At 38.6% G+C, this 23,950-nt stretch overlaps 1 protein-coding gene across 10 annotated transcripts in view; it reads left to right on the plus strand.

Moving 5' to 3' along the window:
* Nucleotides 1–4,948: 4,948 nt before the first annotated feature.
* AKAP10 (A-kinase anchoring protein 10) overlaps nucleotides 4,949–23,950 on the plus strand; it is a 58,437-nt gene continuing 39,435 nt past the window's right edge. Inside the window, exons 1-4 of one of the 10 annotated variants that reach the window (XM_056819655.1) lie at nucleotides 4,956–5,075; nucleotides 16,603–16,650; nucleotides 19,851–19,935; nucleotides 23,076–23,261. In XM_056819655.1, the coding sequence (XP_056675633.1) occupies nucleotides 23,180–23,261 (82 nt within the window). In that variant the 5' untranslated portion in view covers nucleotides 4,956–5,075; nucleotides 16,603–16,650; nucleotides 19,851–19,935; nucleotides 23,076–23,179. Of the gene's footprint in view, nucleotides 5,228–16,602; nucleotides 16,651–19,850; nucleotides 19,936–20,073; nucleotides 20,169–23,075; nucleotides 23,262–23,950 lie in introns of those variants that run through there. The other 9 variants (XM_056819650.1, XM_056819649.1, XM_056819651.1 and 6 more) reach the window with 9 other exon arrangements.

Raw genomic sequence — 23,950 nt, forward strand, 5'->3', positions numbered from 1 at the left:
TCTACACACCCACCCACCCACCTACTATCCCCGACACATAGAGCTCTGCACCATCTCCCACTTCTTTGGCTAAATTTCCCCAGCACCTCACTGCACCCTCCTCCCGTCTGCCTACCCTCTCATATCCTGCCAGGACTTTCTCCTCCTTGCAGCCCAGTTTCTCTCAGGCCCAGGACCAGATCCCCAACTCCTCTGGAAATTCCCAGGACCTGCCTCCCTTGGTGAACTTAAACCTACTTCATGACTCCTGAGGTTTTGGTCTATCCCAGCTCTGTTTGGAGACTGCCTCAGGGTCCCTTTCCAGTCATCCATAGGCTAGGAGTTGGGCTTCAGGAGAAGGCTGATTGGGGTATTTAGTAGGGCAGAGCAGAAAACAATTTCTCTCCCTACCCCCATTTAAGGAAAACGGAAGGATCTCAGTTCCTGACCCAAACACTCTCCTCTTTTCTCCTGGGCCTGGAGAATTATTTTGGCTTGTGAAAGATTAACCCCGGGAAAATTTGTGATCCTCTGGATGTAGACAAAGAAAACCTCATTTACTTATTATCTATATGATCTTAGGCAACGACACAGAGGATAGAGTACTGTGCTTGGAGATCAAAAGACTCATATTTCTGAGTTCAAGTCTGGCCTCAAACAGTTACTAGCTGTGTGACCCTGACTAAGTCACTGAATGTAGTTTGTCTCAATTTCCCCATCTGTCAAAATGAGCTGGAGAAGGAAATGGCAAACCACTCCAGTATCTTTGCCAAGAAAAACTCAAGTTGGGTCATAAAAAGTCAGACATAATGGAAAAATGACTGAACAACAACATTTTTGGGTAAACCACTTAACTTTTCCCACCCTCAGTTCCTTCATCTATAAAAAGGAGGTGTGTGATTTGATGATCTCTAAGGTCCCTTCCCACTCAAGATCTATGAATCTATAGGTATATAGCACCTAGAAAATATTTACTGTTAATAAACTAATGTGTACCACTTAATACAAACTGTTTGCCACTTAATATAAATTGTCAGTTAATATAAACTGTTTGCCATTTAATATAGACTAATGTTTACCATTTAATGTAATTAATGTTTGCCACTTAATATAAACTATTTGCTACTTAATGTAAACTAATGTTTGCCACTTAATATAGACTATTTGTCACTTAATGTAAACTAATGTTTACTACTTAATGTAAATTAATGTTTGCCACTTAATATAGACTATTTGCCACTTAATGTAAACTAATGTTTGCCACTTAATATAGACTAATGTTTGTCACTTAATGTAAACTAATGTTTACTACTTAATGTAAACTAATGTTTGCCACTTAATATAGACTAATGTTTGCCACTTAATGAACCACTTGATGTAAACTGTTTGCCACTTTATGTAAATTAATGCTTGCCACTTGATATAGACCAATGTTTGCCACTTAATATAGACTATTTGACACTTAATATAAACTAATGTTTACCACTTAATATAGACTATTTGCTACTTAATGTAAACTAATGTTTGCCACTTAATGTAAACTGTTTGCCACTTAATATAGACTAATGTTTGCCACTTAATGAACCACTTGATGTAAACTAATGTTTGCCACTTTATGTAAACTAATGCTTGCCACTTAATATAGACTAATGTTTGCCACTTAATATAAACTAATGTTTACCACTTAATCTAAACTAGTTTGCCACTTTATGTAAACTAATGCTTGCCACGTAATATAAACTTTGCCACTTAATGTAAACTAATGTTTACCACTTTAGACTGTTTGCCACTTAATGTAAATGAATATTTGCCACTTAATGTAACCTGTTTATCACTTAATAGAAATTAATATAATAATTATAATAATATAATAATAATATAAACTGATATGTACTGCTCCTCTAGTATTGTGAAGCGCCATGATAGGTATTGGGGATACAAAAACAAACAGGAAACAGTCCTTGCCCTCATGAGGAGCTCACAATCCATGAAGGAATACTTAGTAGACTTTCTCCTACTTAACTAAATCTGGAATCTAATCAATAATTGGACTTCTCCCTCTGAGATGCATGCCTTCTCGTCTTGTGACATTCTTCCTCTTATCTTCCAAGAACTCTCCACAGGAGACGCATCCGACATACTGTTGGACTCCCCCTGGGAGCATATACTTAGAGATATTATGAAACAAAGGTGTTTGAGAATGGAAGAAACTGGACTGGATACATATGTAAATGTGTGCTTAACTTACCCAAGTATTAACCCAAAAAGTAAAAGACAAAGCCAAGCTACTAGTGTGGAAGCGCCTCTAAGGCCTCCTTGTCTTAAAGGTATGAGGCTATTTCAGTCTGAAGTCCTTTCAGATTCACCTGATTGACACAGCCATATCAGTCCCTAAATTCCAAAGGGTACAAATATCCTGCTCTGAAATTCTCTGGGTTCATCCTTCTCAAAGGCTTGACCAGTTTCTAAAGGAAAGTTAGAGTTCTTTCTCTAGCCCTGCATGATTTAAATGATTTTAGAAAAATTATTCTCTCAACATTTTAAAGATTTCGTGTTCCATTTAAGCAAAATTTAAAAGCAATAAAGTGAACTTTGTATCTTTTATCTTTTTGTGAAATGTTACCTTTATTTCATTATCATAACAAAAATTATTTGGGTAGAGAAATTTTTTTAAACCCCTGCTTTCTATCTTAGAATCAATACTGTGTATTGGTTTCAGGCAGAAAGATGGTAAGGGCTAACAGTGGGGATTAAGTGACTTGTCCAGGGTCACACAGCTGGGAAGCATCTGAGGGCAGATTTGAACCCAGGACCTCCCATCTCTAGGCCTGGCTATCAATTCACTGAGCCACTCAGCTGCCCCCCAATAATGGTAATTTTTTAAAATGCTGATATAAATATTATCCAGTTTCTATACTAAGACTTAATTTTATATAGCTAAATCTTTACCTGTGTCTTTGATCTAATTACTCCATCATGACCCAGGAAACTCAATATTGAGATTACCCAATCAGCAGTCAGATCTCATCAAGCTTACTTAGTCCTTCACCCCAGCACTGATTGGAGAGAGGCTCATGAACTCCAAAACGTTTTTTAATCTTTTTTAAAAATTTCCATATTATCCATTTTTGTAAAAAATGCTTATGAATATATTCTTATAACCCCCCCAAACATATGCAAATAAACAAGTGACCAATCATATATTTTCTTCTGCGTTTCTACTCTATCAGTTCTTTCTCTGGATGTGGACAGCATTCTTCTTCATAAGTCCCTCAGAATTGTCCTGGATCATTGTATTCCACAATACTGTAGTGACTGATGTAGAATGTTCTCCTGATTCTGTTTCTTTCCCTCTGCATCAGTTCATGTTGATCTTTTCAGCTCTTTCTGAAATAATGCAGTTTATCATTCCTTACAGCACAATAATATTCCCTCACCATCACATACCATAATTTGTTTAGCCATTCCCCAATTAGGGGACCTCCCTTTAGTTTCCAATTCTTTGCCACTACAAAAATCTCAGTTGTAAATATTTTTCTACAAACAGGTCCTTTCCCATTTTCCAAGCCTCCTTTGAAAGAGAATGTAGACATCTCCTCATTTCTCACCTGGCTGGACTGCTTTGGGATTTCTCTGCCATCTGGACCTTTTCCTCCCCCCTTGCCTCACTCCTTTTCACTTGGCTATTTTCTTTCTTAATTATTTGGTAAGCTTCTGGAGGGCAGGGACTGGCTTTCTTCGTATTTGATTCCGAAGCACACAACCTGACACAGAGTAGGCATTTAAAATATTTATTACTTGCTTGGGGAATGTTTAGTAGTCGTTTCATTGATCAAAGGGCACCTATAATTCACTGATTTTTTAAAAGTATAATTCCAAATTGATTTAATGCTTGAACCAATAGTAGAATGTCAGAGAGTCCCTGGGACTAGCACCCTTGATCTTCATACTAGCACACTGGCACATTTTACTTGAACAAGGTTGCCCCCTCCAAACCCTTATTAGCTCGTGACTTTTGCTTTTCAGTATTTTTATGAACTATACTGTTAACTATTACTTAACTATTAACTGAAGCTAATTATAGCTTCAGATGCAGAGGTAGGGACAGCAAGTAAATCAGGGTTCCTTGACTTTGTGGGGTATCCTAGATCCCTTGGGGAGCCTGGTGATGCTATGGGGACCCCTTCTTAGAAGAATGTTTTTAAATGATGTGTAGGATTACAAAGGGGAAGAATTATCTTCAAATACAGTTGATTTTTTTTTTTAAGCAAGATGGGGCAGCTGGGTGCTCAGTGGATAGAGCGCCAAGCTTGGAGATGGGAAGTCCTGGGTTCAAATATAGTGGCCTCAAATACTTCCTAGTTGTGTGACCCTGGGTAAGTCACTTCAAGGCCATTGCCTAGCCTTTCCTGCTCTTCTGTCTTGGAACCAAAACTTAGTTTCAATTCTAAGAAGGTAATGTTAAGAAAAAAAGACAAAAACAAACAAACAAAAACCCACAACCAAACAAGGAGAAAAATTTCTGACACCGGAGAAATGCCTCCAAGAAGGGAGAGCCTGGAGGTAGAAGGTCCTGAGTTCAAATTTGACCGCAGACACTTCTGAGCTGTGTGACCTTAGGCAAGTCACTTAACCCCCATTGCCTAGTCATTCCCGCTTTTTTGCCTTGGAACCTATATTTAACATCGATTTTAAGGCAGAAGGTAAGGGTTTAAAATTTTAAAAAAGCAAGGAGAAAAATCGCTGATATGGGAAAAATGCCCCCAACAATGGGGAACCAGGTCAAAGGGAGGGAGCCCCTCCCACGGGGCGGGAAAGGAAAGAGGAGGAGGAAACGCCCATCCCTGAACCCACGGCGCTTGTGGTCTCCCGGTGGATCACGTGTGAGGAGAGGGCTGCGAAGGCCGAGGGGGCGGAGCAGGCGGTGGGTGGGAAGCGGCAGCCTCCCGTGATGCCCCGCGCCGGGAAGGGGCCGGAACTCCGGGGCGGGCGGCTTGTTGACAACATGGCGGCTGCGGTGGCGGCGGTGGCGGCCGCCCGGGCAGCGGGAGGTGGCGGCGGCGCCGGCGGCGCCGGGAGGAAGGAACCTCTCTCGGGTTAGTTGGGCAGGCCACTGCGGGAGCCGCCGGCGCTCGCTCCGGCGGCGGAACCGGTCACTGAATGAGGGGAGCCGGGGCTGCCCCGCGCGAGTCCCCCCGCGCCCTCCGCCCCGACCCGGGCCCCGCCATGGCCTTCTTCCGGCGGAAAGGTAGGCGACGGGGCCGGGGCGGGGAGCGGGCCGGGCTCCGGGCTCTCCGGACTCCCGCGCTCGTCTGCGCCGGACCCGGTCGGGCTCAGGAGCGTGAGAGCGCGGGAGCGCGCGCGACCCCCGGCCGGGCTGACCCCCGGCCTTGCACTTGACCCTCGAAGCCACCGGGGCGCTAGAACTTGGAAGCTCCCAGCAAAGGCGAGCGGCCTCGGCGCCCCCAGCCCCTCTCTTCCTCGGGGAGGAAACCGGAGCCGAGGCTGGACGCCCAAGGTCGCCGCGGGGCGCTCGGCTCCTGGCTGTCCAGCCCGCGGCGTCTACCCATGAGGGCGCGTGGAGAGCTAGCACGAGTGACCTTCGCGCGGGGCCCGCAAGTAGTAGGTGCCTCGGAAGTGCTTCTCCAAACGGCCCGGGGGGAACTCACCCTCCGCTAACGAAGCCCTTTCCAGGTCTCGGGTCGCTTCTGTCCATTGAACTTTGTTCTAAGTCATCTTAGCGCAGGCACAGCTTAGTGGTCAGGGACCCGGAAAGATCTGGGCTTCATGCCCGCCGCCGAAAAGATGCTGCCTTGCTTCGCTATTCCTACCAGGCCCTATCCCTGTCCCTAGAAATGTTTCAGTGGTTTCTCGGCCCCATTCCTGACCCGTGGGCCATCAGCATAGTTCCTTCTCCCAAGCAGCTCAGCTAAAAATGCAAAACTACCGAGGTTGACTGCTAGAGACCCATCATCCACATTGGAAATATTTTTATATCAGTCTTTGTTGTCTTTCCACAGAAATAAAGAATTTCCTCCAAATCTTCCAAAGTCAGTCCAAGTGTTTTAATGATAGTGTTGGTGGGTGCTGGGCTGGTGTGGGTGACAACACTGTGCTTGTACAAGATATGAATAACTCATTTATACCCCTTTTCCCTCCAGTCTTGTAAGAAAGGTAGAGCAAGTATTTTAGTTATGAGAGTACTTGCTGGCAATCGCAGCAGGGAGAGATTTTGATGTTATTGGGAATTGAGGTAACCCATTCAAAAAATTCATGGGGGCAGCTAAGTGGCTGGCTCAGGGCCAGGCCTAGAGAAGGGGGATTCTAGGTTCAAATTTGGCTTCAGACATGTACTAACTGTGTGACCCCTGGTCCATACTGCTCTTCTGCCTCTGAACTAATATGTAGTATTCTAAGATGAAAGGCAAGGGTTTTTTTAAGAGAAAGAAAAGCAGGGGCTACTAGGTGCGTCAGTGGACAGAAAGCCAGGCCTGAATTGGTAATAACCTGGGTTCAAATTTGGCCTCAGACACTTCCTAGGTGGGAAAGTCATTTAACTTCTATTGCCTAGCCCTTCCTGCTCATTCTGCCTTAAAAGCAATACAGAATATTCTAAGACAGAAGGTAGAGAGTTTTTTCTTAATTGTTCATATAATGCAGTTTCTTTGACATCTTCCAAATCTAATAATTTACAGTCTTATCACATCTATCAACTCAGCTAGGTTCACTTCTGTGTCTCTAGTGTCATCACCTTGCTTATTAAGACCCTCTTTATCTCTCACTTGGGCTATTGCAACAGGTCCTAACTGGACTCTGACCACTATTTTCTCTCCTCCAATCCATACTCTACACAACTGCTAAAAGAATCTTCCTAAAAACACAGGCCTGGCCACGCAACTCCCCTGTTTTAAGAACCTCCAGTGGTTTTCTATTACCTCAAGAATAAAACACAAACCCATTAGCTTGTCATTTAGTCTTTCACCATATGACCCCAGCCTACTTGTCCAGGGTTATTTTACACTATTTCCTTCTCACGCTATGTTCTAGACAATGGCTGACTTCTTTAACTTGAATTTAGCTTTCCCTCTACTGCTTTTACACTGATTATCTCCTATTCCTCCAAAGCACTCCCTTCTTAACTTTTGCCTCTTAGAGTCCCCAGCACTCTTTGAGGCACAGGTGAGCAGTGTGCTATAATAGTATAGTATGCTATAGTATCACTTTTTTATCCGTGGAAATAACTTATTACCAAAAGTTTTTGAGAAGTGAAAATTCATACTACTGCCTTTATTAGTAAATGTCTTAATGCCTTATGTTTGTATAGGGTTTAATCCTTTTTCAGAAGGATTCACATATATCCTTGATGCCACCCTGTAAGGGAGGTGACCAAGATTGTATTATTATTCCCTTTTAACACTTAGGAAATCTGAGGCCTCAGACTTTCGACTTCACAAGTTAGAAATTAGAATCCAGATGACTTAATTTAGTGATCTTTCTACTTCAAATATTGTCAAATTTCATTAATTCTTTTTTAAAAGAAAAATCTATATTAAATGCATATTTTGAAAAGAAAGGTCATCAGTATACTTAAAAGTGTTGCCCATAATTGAAGCAAAGACAAAAAAATGTGATTAGAGGGAAGTTCTGTGGAGTAAATTTTTTTCCTCAAGTGTTTCTTATTAAAAAAAAAATAAATCTTATGTTCACAAGTACAAAAGATGCAAATACTGGGATCTATTGTATGGTCTAGTATTATTTCTTAGAACTGAGATGAAACATTTAAGTTGGATTTAAATTTTGTTTAATCAGTCAAAATTAAAATTTTTTTCTTTTTTTACTTATTTTGAAGCTATCTGTATACTTTTTGGACTGAAAGCATTTTTTAAACTATTTGCATTCTTTCTCTTCTATCTGCATACTTTTAACATTTTGTTATTTTTAGTAGGTTTTTTAAAAATGTCAGTGTGGTATAGGTATTCTAATTCTACTGTTATCACTCTACTTGATTTACAAGGCTTTCTATTTCTACATTGTTTATTGCCATTTTTAACTTTGTAGTAGTACTCTTACATACTACTCACATACTACTACAATTTATACTGCCATTTCCAGAAGTTAGGTCATTTTTAGTTTTTCTTTTGGGCTATTATAAAACTGCTATGAATATTTTTGTGCAGAAAGGTCTTCTTTCCCATTTAATAATATACCTAGAATCATAACCCTAATGTTGGTATATATACTTCAAAAGATTGTAAGTCCACAAAATTTTAATTGGAGGTTCTAGTTGTAGTTAAGTGGAGGGAATGGCAATGTGAGCAGCATTTATATTCCTCTTTTAATTAACAACTTCTCCTAGAAAAGAGTAACTCCTTTCTTAGTGGTATTAGGAACTATTGAAAGTCAGAGACCTAACTTCCAAGGGAATTAACACACCACTCTCACTTAAAATATTAAATACCAATGGTTGTAGTACAATTTTATTACTAGTTCTGCAGTAATACCAAAGGAAAGTGAGTGAATACCTAGAAAAAAATGGAATGGTCCCAATTTCTTTATATATTTGTCTTACCCTTCCACTCTCTCCTGGGGTGATATTCTCATCTTATCTTTAGAAGGACAGTTTTGTATCCTAAATGTTTTTTACTTTAGTTTACAAACTAAACTTTCTAGTTTCAAAGAGTATCTGGCTTAGGAAATTATCCTGCCAGACTATTTATAGCTTGATTTCAAACCAAATGTCTTAAGTACAAAAAGAGCTGAGTTGCTAGTTCTGATTGTCTTTTCCATTTTTACTTCTTGTTGGAAATAGCTGACCAACTGATATTGCAGAAGGCAGTTGTATAGATATAGAGGCGAGGATACCTGTTAGGTAGTCTTTAAAAATTTAAAATATGCTTTCTTGCTTTGCAGTGTAAAGACTTCATTCTAAGGACTAGTCTTGTTTTATTGATGGGTTTTGGAAGGTTTCCCAGGCCAGTGGTTTATGAATGACCTGTTTGTAGTATTTTGAATTGAGTCAAAGATGATTGCACAGGATGCATTTTATGTGGAGAAGGCAGAGGAACCAAATAATGGAAAACTTTTTTCTAAAAAAAAAAAATTCTTTAACCTTATCCTACATCTGAGATAATTTAAAAAAAAAAACATTTTTCATAGGGATTATTGAAATCTAGAGCTAATGTAACTTTTGTAAGTAAGAATGAATTGTTTTATGTTCAGTCGCCAGTTAAGATGGAAGAAAGATACTATATAAAGGAAAGAACAGTATCCACCAAGTATTTTCTGTCCTAGCATGTATACAGGAGGCTAGAAAATAATTTGTCTCTATGCACACATTCTTTTGTCCATCTAAATCCAGGAAATGGTTTGAATTGAATATGTGCCAAAACTGAAACAGCAGTTTTGAATTTGTCTGCATCATTACTTATTCAGAAATTGTGCTGGAAGTAGATCTTTGAGTAAATTCCTTCATTTAAATAGATACACTGAAGTTGCTTTCTAAGGTTTGATTGTAATTCTGTTTGTTTAATAGATATATATGAATGTTCACCTCCTGGGAACTTGAGACAGCTTTAACAATTGAAATCTTATTGCAAGCACTCTGGAAATATTTTCTTCAGTTCCAAGTACTATACCAATTGTTTGACAACACATTTGTTCCCAATATGCATTCTTTCAGCCTTTGATCTGACTGCTAAGGAATTTACTTGTGATCACAAATATGGTTTAAATGCCAAAGCAATATGAGAATAAAGTTGTGAAGCATCTGGTATTATCGGAATCTCTTAGGATATTTTAGTCCTTTAGATCAGAGGAGTCAGTTATACTGAGTGCCATGATTCACTTAAATCTGAGGAAGCTTTCATTGTATGATCATGTATATCATATTAGTCCTTTAATTTTTAATGCTTTTAGAGATATACTGGAGCTTACTGTTTATTGACTATATCTATAGGAAATAGCAAAATGCCCACTACCGTTATAATTATATTGATATTTACTTGGCTTTTAATGAGAGAACATAACCTAAATATGGAAATTAGAATTCACTTATGCTAAGGACACTGTGTAACAAATCCTTGAGATAGTGATATCATTCCTCCTGGGCCCTGCTGTGCAGATTCCTGGTGCTATGAGCCTGAGCAGGCAGGAGGAAAAACACACTTTAGGTTTTTTTGTTTCTCTGTCCTTTGGCCTTCTGTTGGTCCATTAGAGATTCTGGGAGCTTTTAACATTTTGGCACAAGAAGGTTCTATCCAGCCAATATGTCTATTTCTTGTGTTGGTAATGATTTGGTAATGCCTTTTTTAAAATTCCATCTTATAAAAGCAATATTCATGAATAAGGACCAGTGAAAGGCTGTACCAACAACTCTGAAAAGCAAACCCAAGCAACATTTACAAAACTCTGAATGCAAATCAAACAGCACAAAAATAGGGGCTGCTAATGATTGTGCATAGAATTGTATCTCTGGGATACAGTTCTGCTACTCTGATGTCTGAGGGTGTGCATATCAGAGCTTCCCAGAAGTACTCTTACTCTTCACCTCTAATTTGTTTTTCTACTACAGTGGTCAAATCCTCATATGTAGGACTTTCAGCATGAGGTGAAGGAAGTTGTCTCTCTCCTCCTTGAGAGGTACAAGGTGGTATTGAAGAGGAGGAGGTGCTCATAGGCTAAGGCTTATTCTTGTTCTGGCTCCACTATTTACTAACCACATAGATTTGAATAGTAATTAATATCTTTGAGCCTGCTTATTATAAAATAGGATTGATAATCCTTGCCTTGGCTTTTTCATATAGTTGTTGTAAGAATAGGAAGATGTATGAAAATTGTAAGGTATGATCTTTGTCCTAAGTGGTACTTAATGTGTCTGCCCTAGAGGAAGTAACATGGATGGACTAATTTTACAGTTTCAGAATTCTTGCTTATCTCTGTGACTTGGCTTTGTTTTTGCTTTTGAAAACTTAAAGACCAAATGCTCCAAGTGGCAGCACTTTTCTACTGGGTTCTGGCCCTTTTGGAATATGTTTAAATGGTTGGTAAGTTTTGGTTGGAGGATGGAAGAGGGGGATTTATTGTGTCCTGTCATGTCTTAGTAGGCTTCCAGTCAAGCTACCATCTTGTAAAATTCCTTTTTAGGATAGTATGCTTTTAGCTTATCTGTAACAGAATGCAGTGACTAAATCAAGATTATAAATAGTCTCTGTCTCTGTAAGTCTCCTAACCAATAAACATTTGAAGGTCTGATATGTTTTGAGCATTGTACTAAATGCTGTGGAAGAGATACAAAGGAATTAAGATAAAGATGGCACACACAAGAAAGAGTGGAAAATTCTAAGGACAAATAATGTAACACCAAATATTCATTGATACTGTGCAATATGCAATGGAATTAGAAAATGCTGAGTGACAAAAGTGTGTTTCAAGTGACAAAAGGCTGATAGAATTAACCAGATGGAATTCACTTTGGGGGATGTGAATTTTGTGGATCTTTGGAGAAAGTGATGTTTGTAAATGGACAAAGTTTAGAAAGGGTTTTCTGAAGAAGTGCGACTTATGCAAAAGCATGGTTATATCTGTTAGCCTGTTCATCATGCCTGGGAGATGAGAAGGAAATTATTTTAGCTGTACCTGGGATAGAAGGTTAGCAGAATTGGAGTTAAACATGATAGGCTATAAGGAAGCCATCAGCTGTCCTTATGTAGAGGAATGGTGTCATGAAAATGGTGCTTAAAATAACTAGTGTTGGTATAGGAGGTATTTCAGAGTAGGGCTGTCAGCTCCATGAAGATAGGAAACATCTTATTTTTTTGTGTTACTTCTGGAGTGTTCTATCTGCCATAGTGTCTTGCACAGATTAGGTATAGTTAGTTTCAGTTAGTTTATAACCCGATGTAGGCATCCCCCAAAGCATAGAGTGATAAAAACACCAAACTTAAGGGAATGACACTGAAAAGCTTCTTTGTTGTTCAGTTGTCTTAGTCATGTCTGACTCTTTTCGACCCCATTTTCTTGGCAAAGATATTGGAATGGCTTGCCATTTCCTTTTCAGCTCATTTTATAGATGAGGAAACTAAGGCAAACAAGGTTAAGTGACTTGCCCAGGGTCATACAGCTAGTAAATGTCTTGGGCTAGATTTGAGTTAATGAAGATGTACTGATTCTAAGCCCAATTTTGTATCTCTAATTAGGAGGGATTTAGAATATTTTTTCGTATGACTACTGATAGCTTTGATTTCTTCATCTGAAAACTGCCTATTCATATCCTTTGACCATTTGTCAATTGGAGAATAACCTGTATTGTAAATTTGTCTTAGTTCTTTATATGTTTGAGAAATGAGACCTTTATCAGAGAAAATTTCCTAGTTTGTTTCCCTTCTAATTTTGATTTCATTGGTTTTGTTTGTGCAAAACTTTTAAAATCTAATATATTCAAATTTAATTAATTTTACATCATGTAATGTTCTCTGTCTCTTGCTTGGTCATAAGTTCTTTTCTTTTCCATGGTCTGACAGGTAAACTGTTTCCCTAACTTACTAATGTCACTCTTTATGTCTAAATCATATACCCATTTTGACCGTATCTTGGTATAGGGTATGAGATACTGATCTAAACCTAATTTTTGCCATACTTACCCAGCTGTAGAAGCCTTTATGAACTATATCAGTTTGGAGAATGACTACTGATGAATCCTGGCCCTTAACCCTCTCAATCATAGCATTGTGGTATTCAGAGAATCTTGCCCCCTGTTGAGGTTGAATCATCAGCTTACTTTGATATCTTCCCCCTTCCCTCCCTCTCATTAAAGTGTTCATAAAGGCATCCTAGCAAAACTGTGATCACAAGATTTATTTTAAGTACTCTTACTATGAATGGAAAGGTTTGAGCTATTTGCTCCCTCAGCCAACTTAACCTATATTTAAATAGTTCATCTTTTGAAACTTAAAAGTAATTAACAGAGTAATTAGAAAAAAATCGGGGGCAGCTGGGTGGCTACTCAGTGGATTGAGAACCAGGCCTAGAGACAGGAGGTCCTGGTCAAATATGACCACAGAAATTTCTGAGCTGTGTGACCCTGGGCAAGTCACTTAAACCCCCATTGCCTAGCCCTTATCATTTTTGTGTCTTGGAACCAATATACAGTATTGATTCTAAGACGGAAGGTGAGAGTTTTTAAAAAAATGTCACCTACACACAATTCATCCTTTTAGTATGTATATCTCATTTACATATGTACATGATAGTGTATGTGGTACTTGAGGGTAGGAAATGTATTTGTATTTCTTAGTGCCTGGCACATTAATAAATGCTTGTTGTTTGATTGATCTGTGAATTTAAGATTTCTGGCACATTTATTTTGCTGCAATCTTTTCCCTCAGACTTCCAGTATTTCCATTTTATTGATTCAGCATTTAAGTTCCTGCTATATTCAACGTATTGGCCAAGGGATTAGGGATATGGGATTTTTTAAAAAATTACACTGCCCTGCTCTCAAGGACCTTACATTCTTTTGGCAGGATGTGCCATATCCACATGGGTAAGAGTAGCAGCAAAGTATGAAGGGAGGCAGATTGAATTTGTCTGATGATCCTGGCTCTTACCATGTATGTAATCTTGGACAGGTCATTTTCTGAGTCTTCATTTCCTTATCCATAAAGTAAGGAGGATGACTTCTCAGGTTCCTTCAAGCCAAAAATACACTATTATTGAGTTACCTTGTAAATTTGTTTTATCTTCATTGGAATGAAAACAAATATAAACTTTTTACTTATTCACAGAGATTCAGCAATTAAGTATTTGCCCTATTTAATTTTATTGTGGTGGATCACATGTACATGGCATGTCTGCCACTCTGGATATTAGGCATTCCTTTTAGTATTTGTTCCAGTTAGTGCCTCAGACAGAAAAATGGAAAGTGATGCTTTTATAACATTGGTTCTCAAAAAATTTGAAACTGAAGATACTAGTTGTGTCTTTGAGGCTGGATGATGCCTTAGTTTCATTTTGGTGTCTGTAGGCTGTTCAGCCCACTTCTACTGGGAAGGTATGATAGCATTGATCTGGCTTTGCAGCTTGGGAAATGAAGATAAAAATGTTTTTATATTTCATTACTTCATGGACATCTAATTTCACTGGCATGAATGGTCTTTATGCATTTGCAGACCAAAGTTCTGTGATTTTGATGGTCTTTGAGAATTGTTGAGGCCAAAAAAAAAATTGTCATTGTACCTAACATGGTTGTGAGCCTTTCCTAATTTAGGCTGATTCCTTGATAGTAAATAGAGGGGCCTTCAAGAAGTATGTACTTTTGATGAATTTTGACAGAATCATAGTTTGGTTTTGTTTTTTTCCTTTTCAGAGATGATATATAAAATTTGTGTGATGCTATGGGTAATTGTCATGTTTGTTTATATGCTCTTCAGCACATGATGGGAACTAGTATCTGTGTATTTTTAATGTCTTTGATATTGATAGTGACCAATCAGTCTCTTGGACTAGATAGCCTTTAAGTTTCTCCTCCTCGGTGTGTAGTATGCTGAAAAGGCTTCAAGTATGGTCCTTAAAATAGATTGTGCTGTTCAACACGAGGGGCTGACTAGTTGATGATAAATAGTTATGGCAGCTCACTAACAAATAAAACTACAAAGTGGTATTGAACCTTGTCACGGTAGGGTTCAATTTCTACAGGGAATGGAAGAGGAATAAAAATAATTTTGGGCATTTTTTAAAGATAGTTTATATATTCTATTGGTATCCTTGTAGTATCAAAGGAACATGAGAGAGATCTCTGCCTAGTTTGTTGGATGAGCTACCTATTTGAAGCAATGGAGGGCCACAGCTAGGCATGGATAGAATATATGACCTGCATTGTTGGAGAAAATAGCCATATTGGTGAGATAAATCTTTTGTAGTATTAGTTTTCAGAAATTGAGTGTTGGTATAAATAATGGATGCTGAATGGTTTTTCAGGGAACTCAGGCTGTGGTCTTCCCTTCTTTCTGTTAGTGTTTTACCTGGAGTCACTCAAACCAGTTTATCTGGCTTTGGGCATTGGACATTCAGTACCCACATAAATGGCCGTATCAGTGCCCATTTCCAGACTCTTTACTTTCCCTTCTCACCATTACTCTTTTCAGCCCAGCTGTCTATTCTAACTTGGATATCTATCATCCAAACCTAGCCCTGCCCAGTTCCTTGCTGTATTGCTGGCCACAATTCTTGCTTCTTCAGCATTACCTGACCCGTATTTATTAGGAAGCTAGAGAAGATTGGGAATAGGAAGTGTGGATGTGAATTCTTATTTTTTAATTAGGTCCACTTCTGGTTTAATACCTTAAGCTTTAACCAGCCTCAGGAGTGGTGTTTTCCTTTCCATAGCTATTTCTATTCATGGGTGTGCCATGAGGTGTGTATTTTTGTATTGTTTTCTAGCCACCATTGGAATATGGGGCTTTATTTTCAGAGAATGCTTGAAACACTGTTCATGTTCTCTGCTCTACTGAACATTGTTGGTAAAGTCATAGAACTGTGCTTTTGGACCATTACAAATTCATACTATCTTGCTTCAGTGACTTGATTGTCAAATACTTGAGTCAGTCAGTGAATTAAACTTGTACTGCTGTTTCCCTGGTTACTATGTGAATGTTTCTTTTCAATCAATAGGAATTAGAGATAGTGATCTTATATAAAGGGAATTTATATTCAGTGATTTTATAGAGGGGGAGTAGAAAGGCCTAACTGGAGTTTATGTGCTTCCTGCTGCTAGACAGAAGTCAAGAATGCTGTGAAGGGAATTCTTGGTTCCTGGATAGATAGGATTGGATTAGATGCCATCTGAGATCTCTGCCAGCTCTTGAGATTCTGTAATTTTATAATTATTATATGAATGAACATCTTCTCCTTTCTAAGAAATTATAAATTAGAAAGTAGTTGTTCCATTAAGAAAAGTGCTATTTTAAGACATCAACCAATCAATAAACATTTAATTGCTAGGGATAAAAATTTGTTTAAAAAAAAAAGAGCAATTCCAGGTGCAATTTGGTGACTCAGTGAATATAGAGCCAGGCCCAGAAACAGGTGGTCCTGGGTTCAAATTTGGCCACTTAGTGACCCTGGGCAAATCACTTAACCCCCATTCCTTAGCCCTTACACTTCTGTCTTGGAACCAATACCAGCGTTGATTCTAAGGGATTAAAAAAAGACAAACCTTTGCCTTCAAGTACAATTAATAAAGGAATACAACACATGAAAGGAAGCTAAAAGAGGGTGTGGAGGAGCCAGCAAGGTGGGATTGTAGGAAATCAAAAGAAGTCCCACAATAGTGGCAGCTAGTTCAGAAATCAGGAGGACTCATGTGATCATAAGTTAAAGAACAAGGAGGGACCTTAGTCTCCTACCTAGTTCAGCATACTCTTTTTATAGATGAGCTTTTATGAAACTAGACATTAGAGGGAGGCCCCTGAACTCCTGAGTTAGTTATGCACATATTTCTGTCGTTGAAAATTAGAGGTTCCATTTGTTTGAAACAGCAGATGGACTATGGTCATCTATTTAATTACAAAAGTGCAATACTTGAATTGTTTTATGTCGGTGTTTGATAATGACTCTTTTATTTTATAGTGAAAGGCAAAGAACAAGACAAGGCCACAGATGTAAAGGCAATTAAAGGTAAGTTCAACGAAATTTCATTGTATTAAATTGTGTGTAATACATTGGCCACATAAGAATATTTTCCACCTTGCTTAATTGCTCCATACAAGTCAATCAATTTCTTAAAAAAAAAAGTTATTGTTATCTTTTGTTTATACATTACTTTTATTTATAAATCCCCACCCCAGAGAGCTATTCTTTGTAACAAAGAATACCAAAGGAAAAAGAAATAAAAGAGTTGAGCAAAACTCAATGGCCAATCATGGCTCAAGTTTGACTGCTTGTGAAATGTCTTCTGGGGCAAGCCTGATCATTATATTTAGAGGCTATTCTGGACTTGCTTTGATTTTCTCTTTATTCTCTCAGAATCACTGTGCTTACTTCACTCTGGCACTTCATCTGAGTCTCCCCATGTCTGAAGTTTTCATATTCATCATTTCATATGGTACTAGAATATTCCTTTACAGTTTGCCACAAGTTTCTTTAACCATTTTCCAATTGACTTGTATTTACTTTGTTGTCAGTTCTTTATTAACACAACAGGTGCTACTATGAATATTTTGGCATAATTGAGATCTTTCTATCAAATCTCTTTTGGGGAGGGGTGGGCAGTAATATTCTTAGCAATGGGATCTCTGATTCAAGGGAATGGAAATTTTAATTACAATTTAAAAATTCCAATTTGATTTCCAGAATGATTGGACCAATTCACAGCTCCAGAAAATATAGTCACATTAATACATTTACATATGTGTGTGTGTGTGTGTGTGTGTGTGTGTGTGTGTGTATACACATACCTTTCATCTTAGAATCAATACCATGTAGTGGTTCCAAGGGAGAAAAGTGGTAAGTGATTTGCCCAGGGTCACACAGCTAAGGAAGTGTCTGAGGCTAGATTTAAACCTTGGATCTCCTGTCTCTAGACCTGGCTCTCAAAGCACTGAGCTACTGAGTTGCATCTCCTGACCAATATTGATTATTTCCATCTTTTGTTACCTTTTCTGATTTGTTGGGTTTGAGGTGAAATTTTAGAGCTATTATAGTTGTCGACTTTGCTTAAATCGATATTCAGAGAGCTAAGACTTTCATTACAGATATCCTTTCCCTGTTGCATTTTTGACATGCAGTGAGTCAACATAAGAAATTAAATGGGAATTTTTGGGGAGTTTTGTGGAAGCCATGGACAACACAGGAAGGCCAGCAGACAAAACAGAAAAAAAAAAGAAACTCTGAAATGTATAGGATATGAGATACATACCTAGTATTGTATATTATCTTTATATTTTGTCTTTTAATAGCATAAATACTCCCAATTTCTTTTTAAAAGTTAAAGTAAGTAAAAAGTTAAAGTTTGTGAAAAGAATGCAGCCAACAGACAACACAGAAAATCTAAAAATATAAAGCTGTCTGAGGATTGACCTACATAGCCCATGACCAAATACTTAACCGACATTTTATATTACGGTACTGTAAATACTCCATAAAAAAGAAACAATGAATCTAGCTGTCTTCTCTGGTACAAAGGGAGGGTCAAAAAAATTCATGAGGATTTTCCAGATCATGGGGGTGTGCCTCTAACTCCCATTATGTGGATACCTGTAGCATGCATACTTACTGATGATGCCACTAGAAACTCTTACAGCTTTAAATAAAGATAGATAATTTTCTGTGGTCAAAAATTCTTAGGTAACCTTTCTTCTGAGAGTAATTTTCACTTGGCTGGTCTTTGGATGACAGAACTGTCTCTTAGAGCCTTTGCATTTGGCTGTGGGGGCCTGTTGGAGCATAGTTATTTACACTGTATACTGCATATACCTAGCCTTTCAGAAAACAAGATTACCTCCCTACTGCCGTAAGGTGTTTTATGGAAGTCTTTTATGAAAGAATATTGTATTTGACCTTGATTATTTTAAATTTAAAGCACTATTGAAAAGTACATTTAATTTAAAACTAATTAGATTCAGCTAACTTAAATTATTTCCAGTTTGTCCTATATAAATTTCATTCACACATCATCATTTGCATGTCGTCTCTCCCATTAGACTGAGCTCCTTGGGACAAGGTGTATTTTTGTCTTTCTTTGTATCAAGCACATGGCAGAGTGCCTGGCACACAGTAGGTACTTACTAAGTGCTTGTTAACTTACAGCCCATTTGTTATATGGAATGATTCTCTGGGAAAGGAAAGGTACTACAATAAATTATGGTTATAATAAAACAAACAAACTTTTTTAAGACAAAAAACTCCAAACGAATATGCAAATGTGCCAAGTATTTGTTAGGGACTAGGCATAAAAGTACAAAGAATGAAACCATTCTCCCTCACAAAGAGTTAACATTCTAATGGGGGAGATAACAAATACCATAAAAATAAATATAGGCATAAATAACATAATAACTGCAAATATATTCAAAATACTTAAATACAAAATAGAGTGAGAGGGAGGGGTGAAGAAAGGCTTCATGCAGAAGTTACTTGAGTTACATCTTAAGGAAAAGAGGAACTTTAAGAGGCAGTAGCTGTGTAAGTGGAGAAAAGGGATTGGATATGAAAGGGGAGGGAGTTGACTGAGGGGAAGATTAGAGTCCAGGTTAATACTAAAACAACAATCCTCAGAGGCAGGAAGGATAAGAGTTCCTTTGGTAGCATTAGGGAATTTTTAAAGAGGGAAGAGGGTTTAGGGTGAAAGTTGGTGGGTAGTTTGTCGTGAGGGATCAAGCATGCATACACCCTTTTGTCGAGATGATGATTGAGCTATTGGGAGCTAATGAAACCAAGTCCAGGTAAAAAGAGAAGAGGAATTGGAACAGAGTTTAGGACCTGATTGAAAAACCAATCCAGAGTGTGAGGAGGAGGAAGAGGGGTTTGATTCCTTTCCCCAAATTCTATATTCTAGCCAAACCTGTCCTCTCTGTTCTTCATACACTTCATCTCTCATCTTGATGCTTTTACACTGACCCTCTCTCATGCCTGGAGTATATTCACTTCACTGTGGTCTCAAAAATCTTCCACCTTTCAAGAGGCAGCTGTATCTTGTACCCAAAACCTTTCTTGAGTTTCCCTCCCTCCTGCAACTTATTTCTTCTCTGCCCCAATTACTTTGTATTTAACTACTATGTATATGATTTTTTTTGTACTTGTACTTGTTATCTCCCTTGATAGAATGTAAACTCCATGAGAGTAGGGATTGTTTAATTTTTTTCTGTCTGTATTCCTAGGGTCAAGCTGTGTGCTTACTGATTGATAACCAAAATTAGCATTATTTGCAATGGAGAAGTACTAGATCTTTCCCAACAAGCACAGGTAAAGAAAGGATTCCCTTCTCCTGTCCTCAACTATCCTCCAAAAACCCAGCTATGCTTAGTTCTGGAAATGGTAGGCTAGAGAAATACAGGCACAAGTTTTGGCAGAGAGAGGAGACAAAAGTATTCCTATTTGCAGGTGACATGATGAAACAGAGAATTAGAATCCAAGTCTTGGAGCTATACAGCGGATAACCTCTTCTTTCTCAGTAAAATAGGAAGCAAAATCCTCAGGTAAGGAGGGGCTTGGATTGATTTTAGGGGCTTGAAAAAGTTTGGAAGAGCTATTGCAGGGGGTGCTAGAGAATCAGTGAAGATAATATAAAATCATGTTGCAGCACTGCAGTCCAGGTTGAGTTTAGGTAAGAAGTTGTGTGAGTTCCTCCAGAGGATTTTTGTAGCTTCAAGATGGAATATGGGGGCAATCCTGGGGAGAGGAATGGGAGGGTATGGCAGGACATTTTAAGGGTATAGATGAGCTAAGAGTCTGTGAAGTGAGCAAAGGCTGTGCACAAGGAGAAGACAGAGGAATTGAGTTATTAGAGGTTTATAGAGAAGGCAAAAGTAGGTTTAGGAGAATTGAGACAAAGAGAGATAGGAGAGGAAATTGTGATCAAAGATGGGATTTTCAGCTTCCTAAATCCTGTATATATTTTGCTGTGGGTGCTCAAAAATACTCGCTGAATGAATAACTTTAACTGTTTCAAATTGTGATAGGAACTGTTAATTACTTCAAGGGAGGAGATTCGTGAAAGATATAGTCAGGCAAGGTTTTCATGGAGAAAATGGGCCTTGACCTGGGCCTTTGAAGGTTTGGTCAGATCTTGAAAGGCAAAGGTACAACCATTCTAGATAAAGAGAGCAATGTTAACAACATGAGAAGCAGGCTAGAACAGGATGTTTTCATGAGATAGGAGAGAATCAGCCTCAATAGAGCAGAAGATATAAATTAGGGAATATTGAAGCCCAAAGTTTGTAATATGTAGGAACTGATTGGGTTAAGCTTTGCAGACTAGCTAGAGAGGTTTATATTTAGTGACTAAAATAAGGGGCCACTGAAAGTTTTTGAGTGGGGAAGATTAATTTTACAAAACAGGATAGATTATAGTGGGAAGTCAGGGAGGCAAACTAGAAGGCTTCTTGGAAAATCCAAGGACAAAGTGATAAAGAGCTGGACTGAAAGTAGTGATTTTGGGAATGGAAAAGAAGAAAGGGAAATGAAGAGAAAATGAGTAGGATTTTGGTGCTGGAGTTGAGGGAGATGAATCAAAGATATCTCTAAATTCTGAAACTTGGGGACCTGCAGGAATGGCAGTACCATCAGGAGACAAGTAAAGATGAGCAATTTGCTTTTGAATACAACATTCAAATGGACATGTCAGGGAACTGGACCGGAAATATAGATTTGAGAAGTCATCCATTCTCAAAGTGATAGTTGAAGCCACAAGAATGGAAACATTCTGCAAGGAAAAGACTGCAGACTGGAGTAAGCATTTAACTGTATCAGGGACCATTCAGGACTGAGAGGAGGAAGAGAAGGAGCAGGATAGGACAGACCATGAAGCCTGGAGTGGGTGCTTCCAGGAGAGAAGGAGAAAGGAGGGCAGAGAAAAGGCTTAAGAACTATTTTTAATCCTTGTTATCAACAATCCTGCAACTGAATAGGAAATGATTTCTCATATCACCAGTTCTGAAATGTGTTCATTCTTTGATTTTTTTTCCCTTGCGTAGACATCTGGCTACTACGGGGATTGAACCTTGGCATTACTAGTATGAAGCTCCAACAACTTAACTAACCTTCAGTCTCAGTAGATAGGTTAAATCAGGTTGAGGGAAATGGACAGACCTCAAATCTGTCAACAACTTGGGGAGATGACTACCCTAAACATGTAAAAACTTCTAGCAAAAGGGGCAGATGACAACAGTTTGTTCCAATGACTATCAAGATAGTGGAAGCAGGAGCTGTGGAAGGCTTAAAGGCTTAGTCAAAGAAGCCAAAGTCATCCAGCCATGACATCATCCTGACTTTTGTCATGACTGGAAGAGAAAGGCTGCCAACTTTGTGTAACTGCCTCACTTAAATCCAATTCACCGGCAAATCAAGACATCATCCCATGATGTCTTTAGTCCTCTGAAAATAAAGGACAAACAACAGCATAAATATCACTGAATCTTAAAAAGATTTTAAAGACTTCTTTAGTTCTCATTTGCTTAGGCTCAAGGGAGAAAAGTGAATTTTGTAACTTAGGCACTTGGAAAATTACCTGTGATCAATGCACAGAATGTCTGGTCACACCTTGTATGAAGAACAACAAGAACTGATGTCCTTAGGACATAGGGATGGATTTTGGTCCTGGGACTCCTCCCACCCCCACCCCTGCTTTTTAAAAAAATTCCTTACCTTCTGTCTTAATATCAATTTGAAGACAGAAGAGTGGTAAAGGCTAGGTAAGTGGGGTTAAGTGACTTGCCCAAGGTCACATAGCTAAGAAATGTCTGAGACCAAATTTGAACCCAGGTTCTCCTGACTCCAGGCCTGGTGATCTATCCAGTATTCCACCTACCTGCCTTTCTGAGACCCTTTAAAGATTCTTTGTTTTTGTGGGTTATATCTATTAATACTTTTTACATTTGAAATAAAAACTTCTTGGCATTATTATGAATATAGTTTTGACTTGGAAGATCCTTTGAAAGAATCCTCTGGGTTCTTTAGACTACACTTTGAGACATGGTAGATAGAGGTCTTCCAGGTGAGAAAACTCCTTCTGCCAGTGCTGATTGATAACTATTTTTTGCACACTAAAAGTTTGAGTTTCCTGAAGCCTGGAGAGGTTAAGGAGAGTCCCTTGCCCAGGGTCATACAACCAGTATGGATCTTAAACTAGTATTCAGCTTAAACCCAGGTCTTTTTAACTCATGCCAACTTTGTGTTGCCTTTCATCCTTAGAACGTGCCACAACTTTAGAAGCCAGTGTTCAAAATGTTATTCCTAATGTAAATGTAGTTTTATCTGGTAAGAAAGTTGTGCACTTTTTTTTTTTTAATTAAATGACAAAATAGCTCTCCTCTCTTAGTAGAAGTGTTAGGTTTCTAGATGACCAAATCCAGGGTTTTCTGGTAAAATCTTTTTTTTAATTACAGCAGCAGCAGTACCAGTACATTCCCCACAGAAGAGCCCTAGAAATCATGCCTTACTGGAGGCTGCTGGACCAAGCCATGTGGCAATCAATGCCATTTCTGCCAACATGGACTCTTTTTCAAGTAGCAGGACAGCTGCTCTTAAGAAACAGCCCAGTCACATGGAAGCTGCTCATTTTGGTGACCTTGGTAAGTAACTTCTTTTGTGAGTTCTGTGATGCTTCAGGCACTTGGGAAAATAATTGGAAATGTATTTCCGAAGTAGCATCTGCAGATGTGATAGGTGAGACAGTGTGCTGATTCTGTGTCAGAGATGACATTAACAGAATGTCAGCTGAGTTAAGGAAAAAATGCAGCTCTTCTAGTCTTTCAGGTACCTAATGAGCAGGCAAGTGTTTGTGACCATCTGTTTTAAATAAGAAGAATGAATCATAGACTTGCTACAGTCAAGTGAGGTCTAGCAGATAGAATTAATTCTCCAAGAGCTTAGTTTGTTAGGATACAACATTCAGTTTTTGAGAGAGTTATTAGGATGAACTTGAGATGTAGTGATCTAATATGATAAGAATAGACACTTTCTGAATGGCTCACTTTTGGCAACTTTGGGAGATGAGAAATGTCCCTATGACAGATTGTTTAATTCTCTTTGCTAATGAAGGCAATGCTGATAACCCCAAAACTATTTGACTTTGGATTGTGGTTTTAAAAATATTTTATATTCCAATCATAGTTGTTTTCTATATACCCCCAATTCCTGATCAAACCTTCCTTGTGACAAAAATATCTGACAAATATGTGCTACTGTCTTTTTTGGTATCCCTACACTTGTTGGTCATGAGGGAGGAGGTCTGTTTTGTTATTTCTTTTTCAGGACCTTC

Source organism: Monodelphis domestica, chromosome 2, assembly GCF_027887165.1.
Source record: "Monodelphis domestica isolate mMonDom1 chromosome 2, mMonDom1.pri, whole genome shotgun sequence".
Classification (NCBI taxonomy): domain Eukaryota; kingdom Metazoa; phylum Chordata; class Mammalia; order Didelphimorphia; family Didelphidae; genus Monodelphis; species Monodelphis domestica.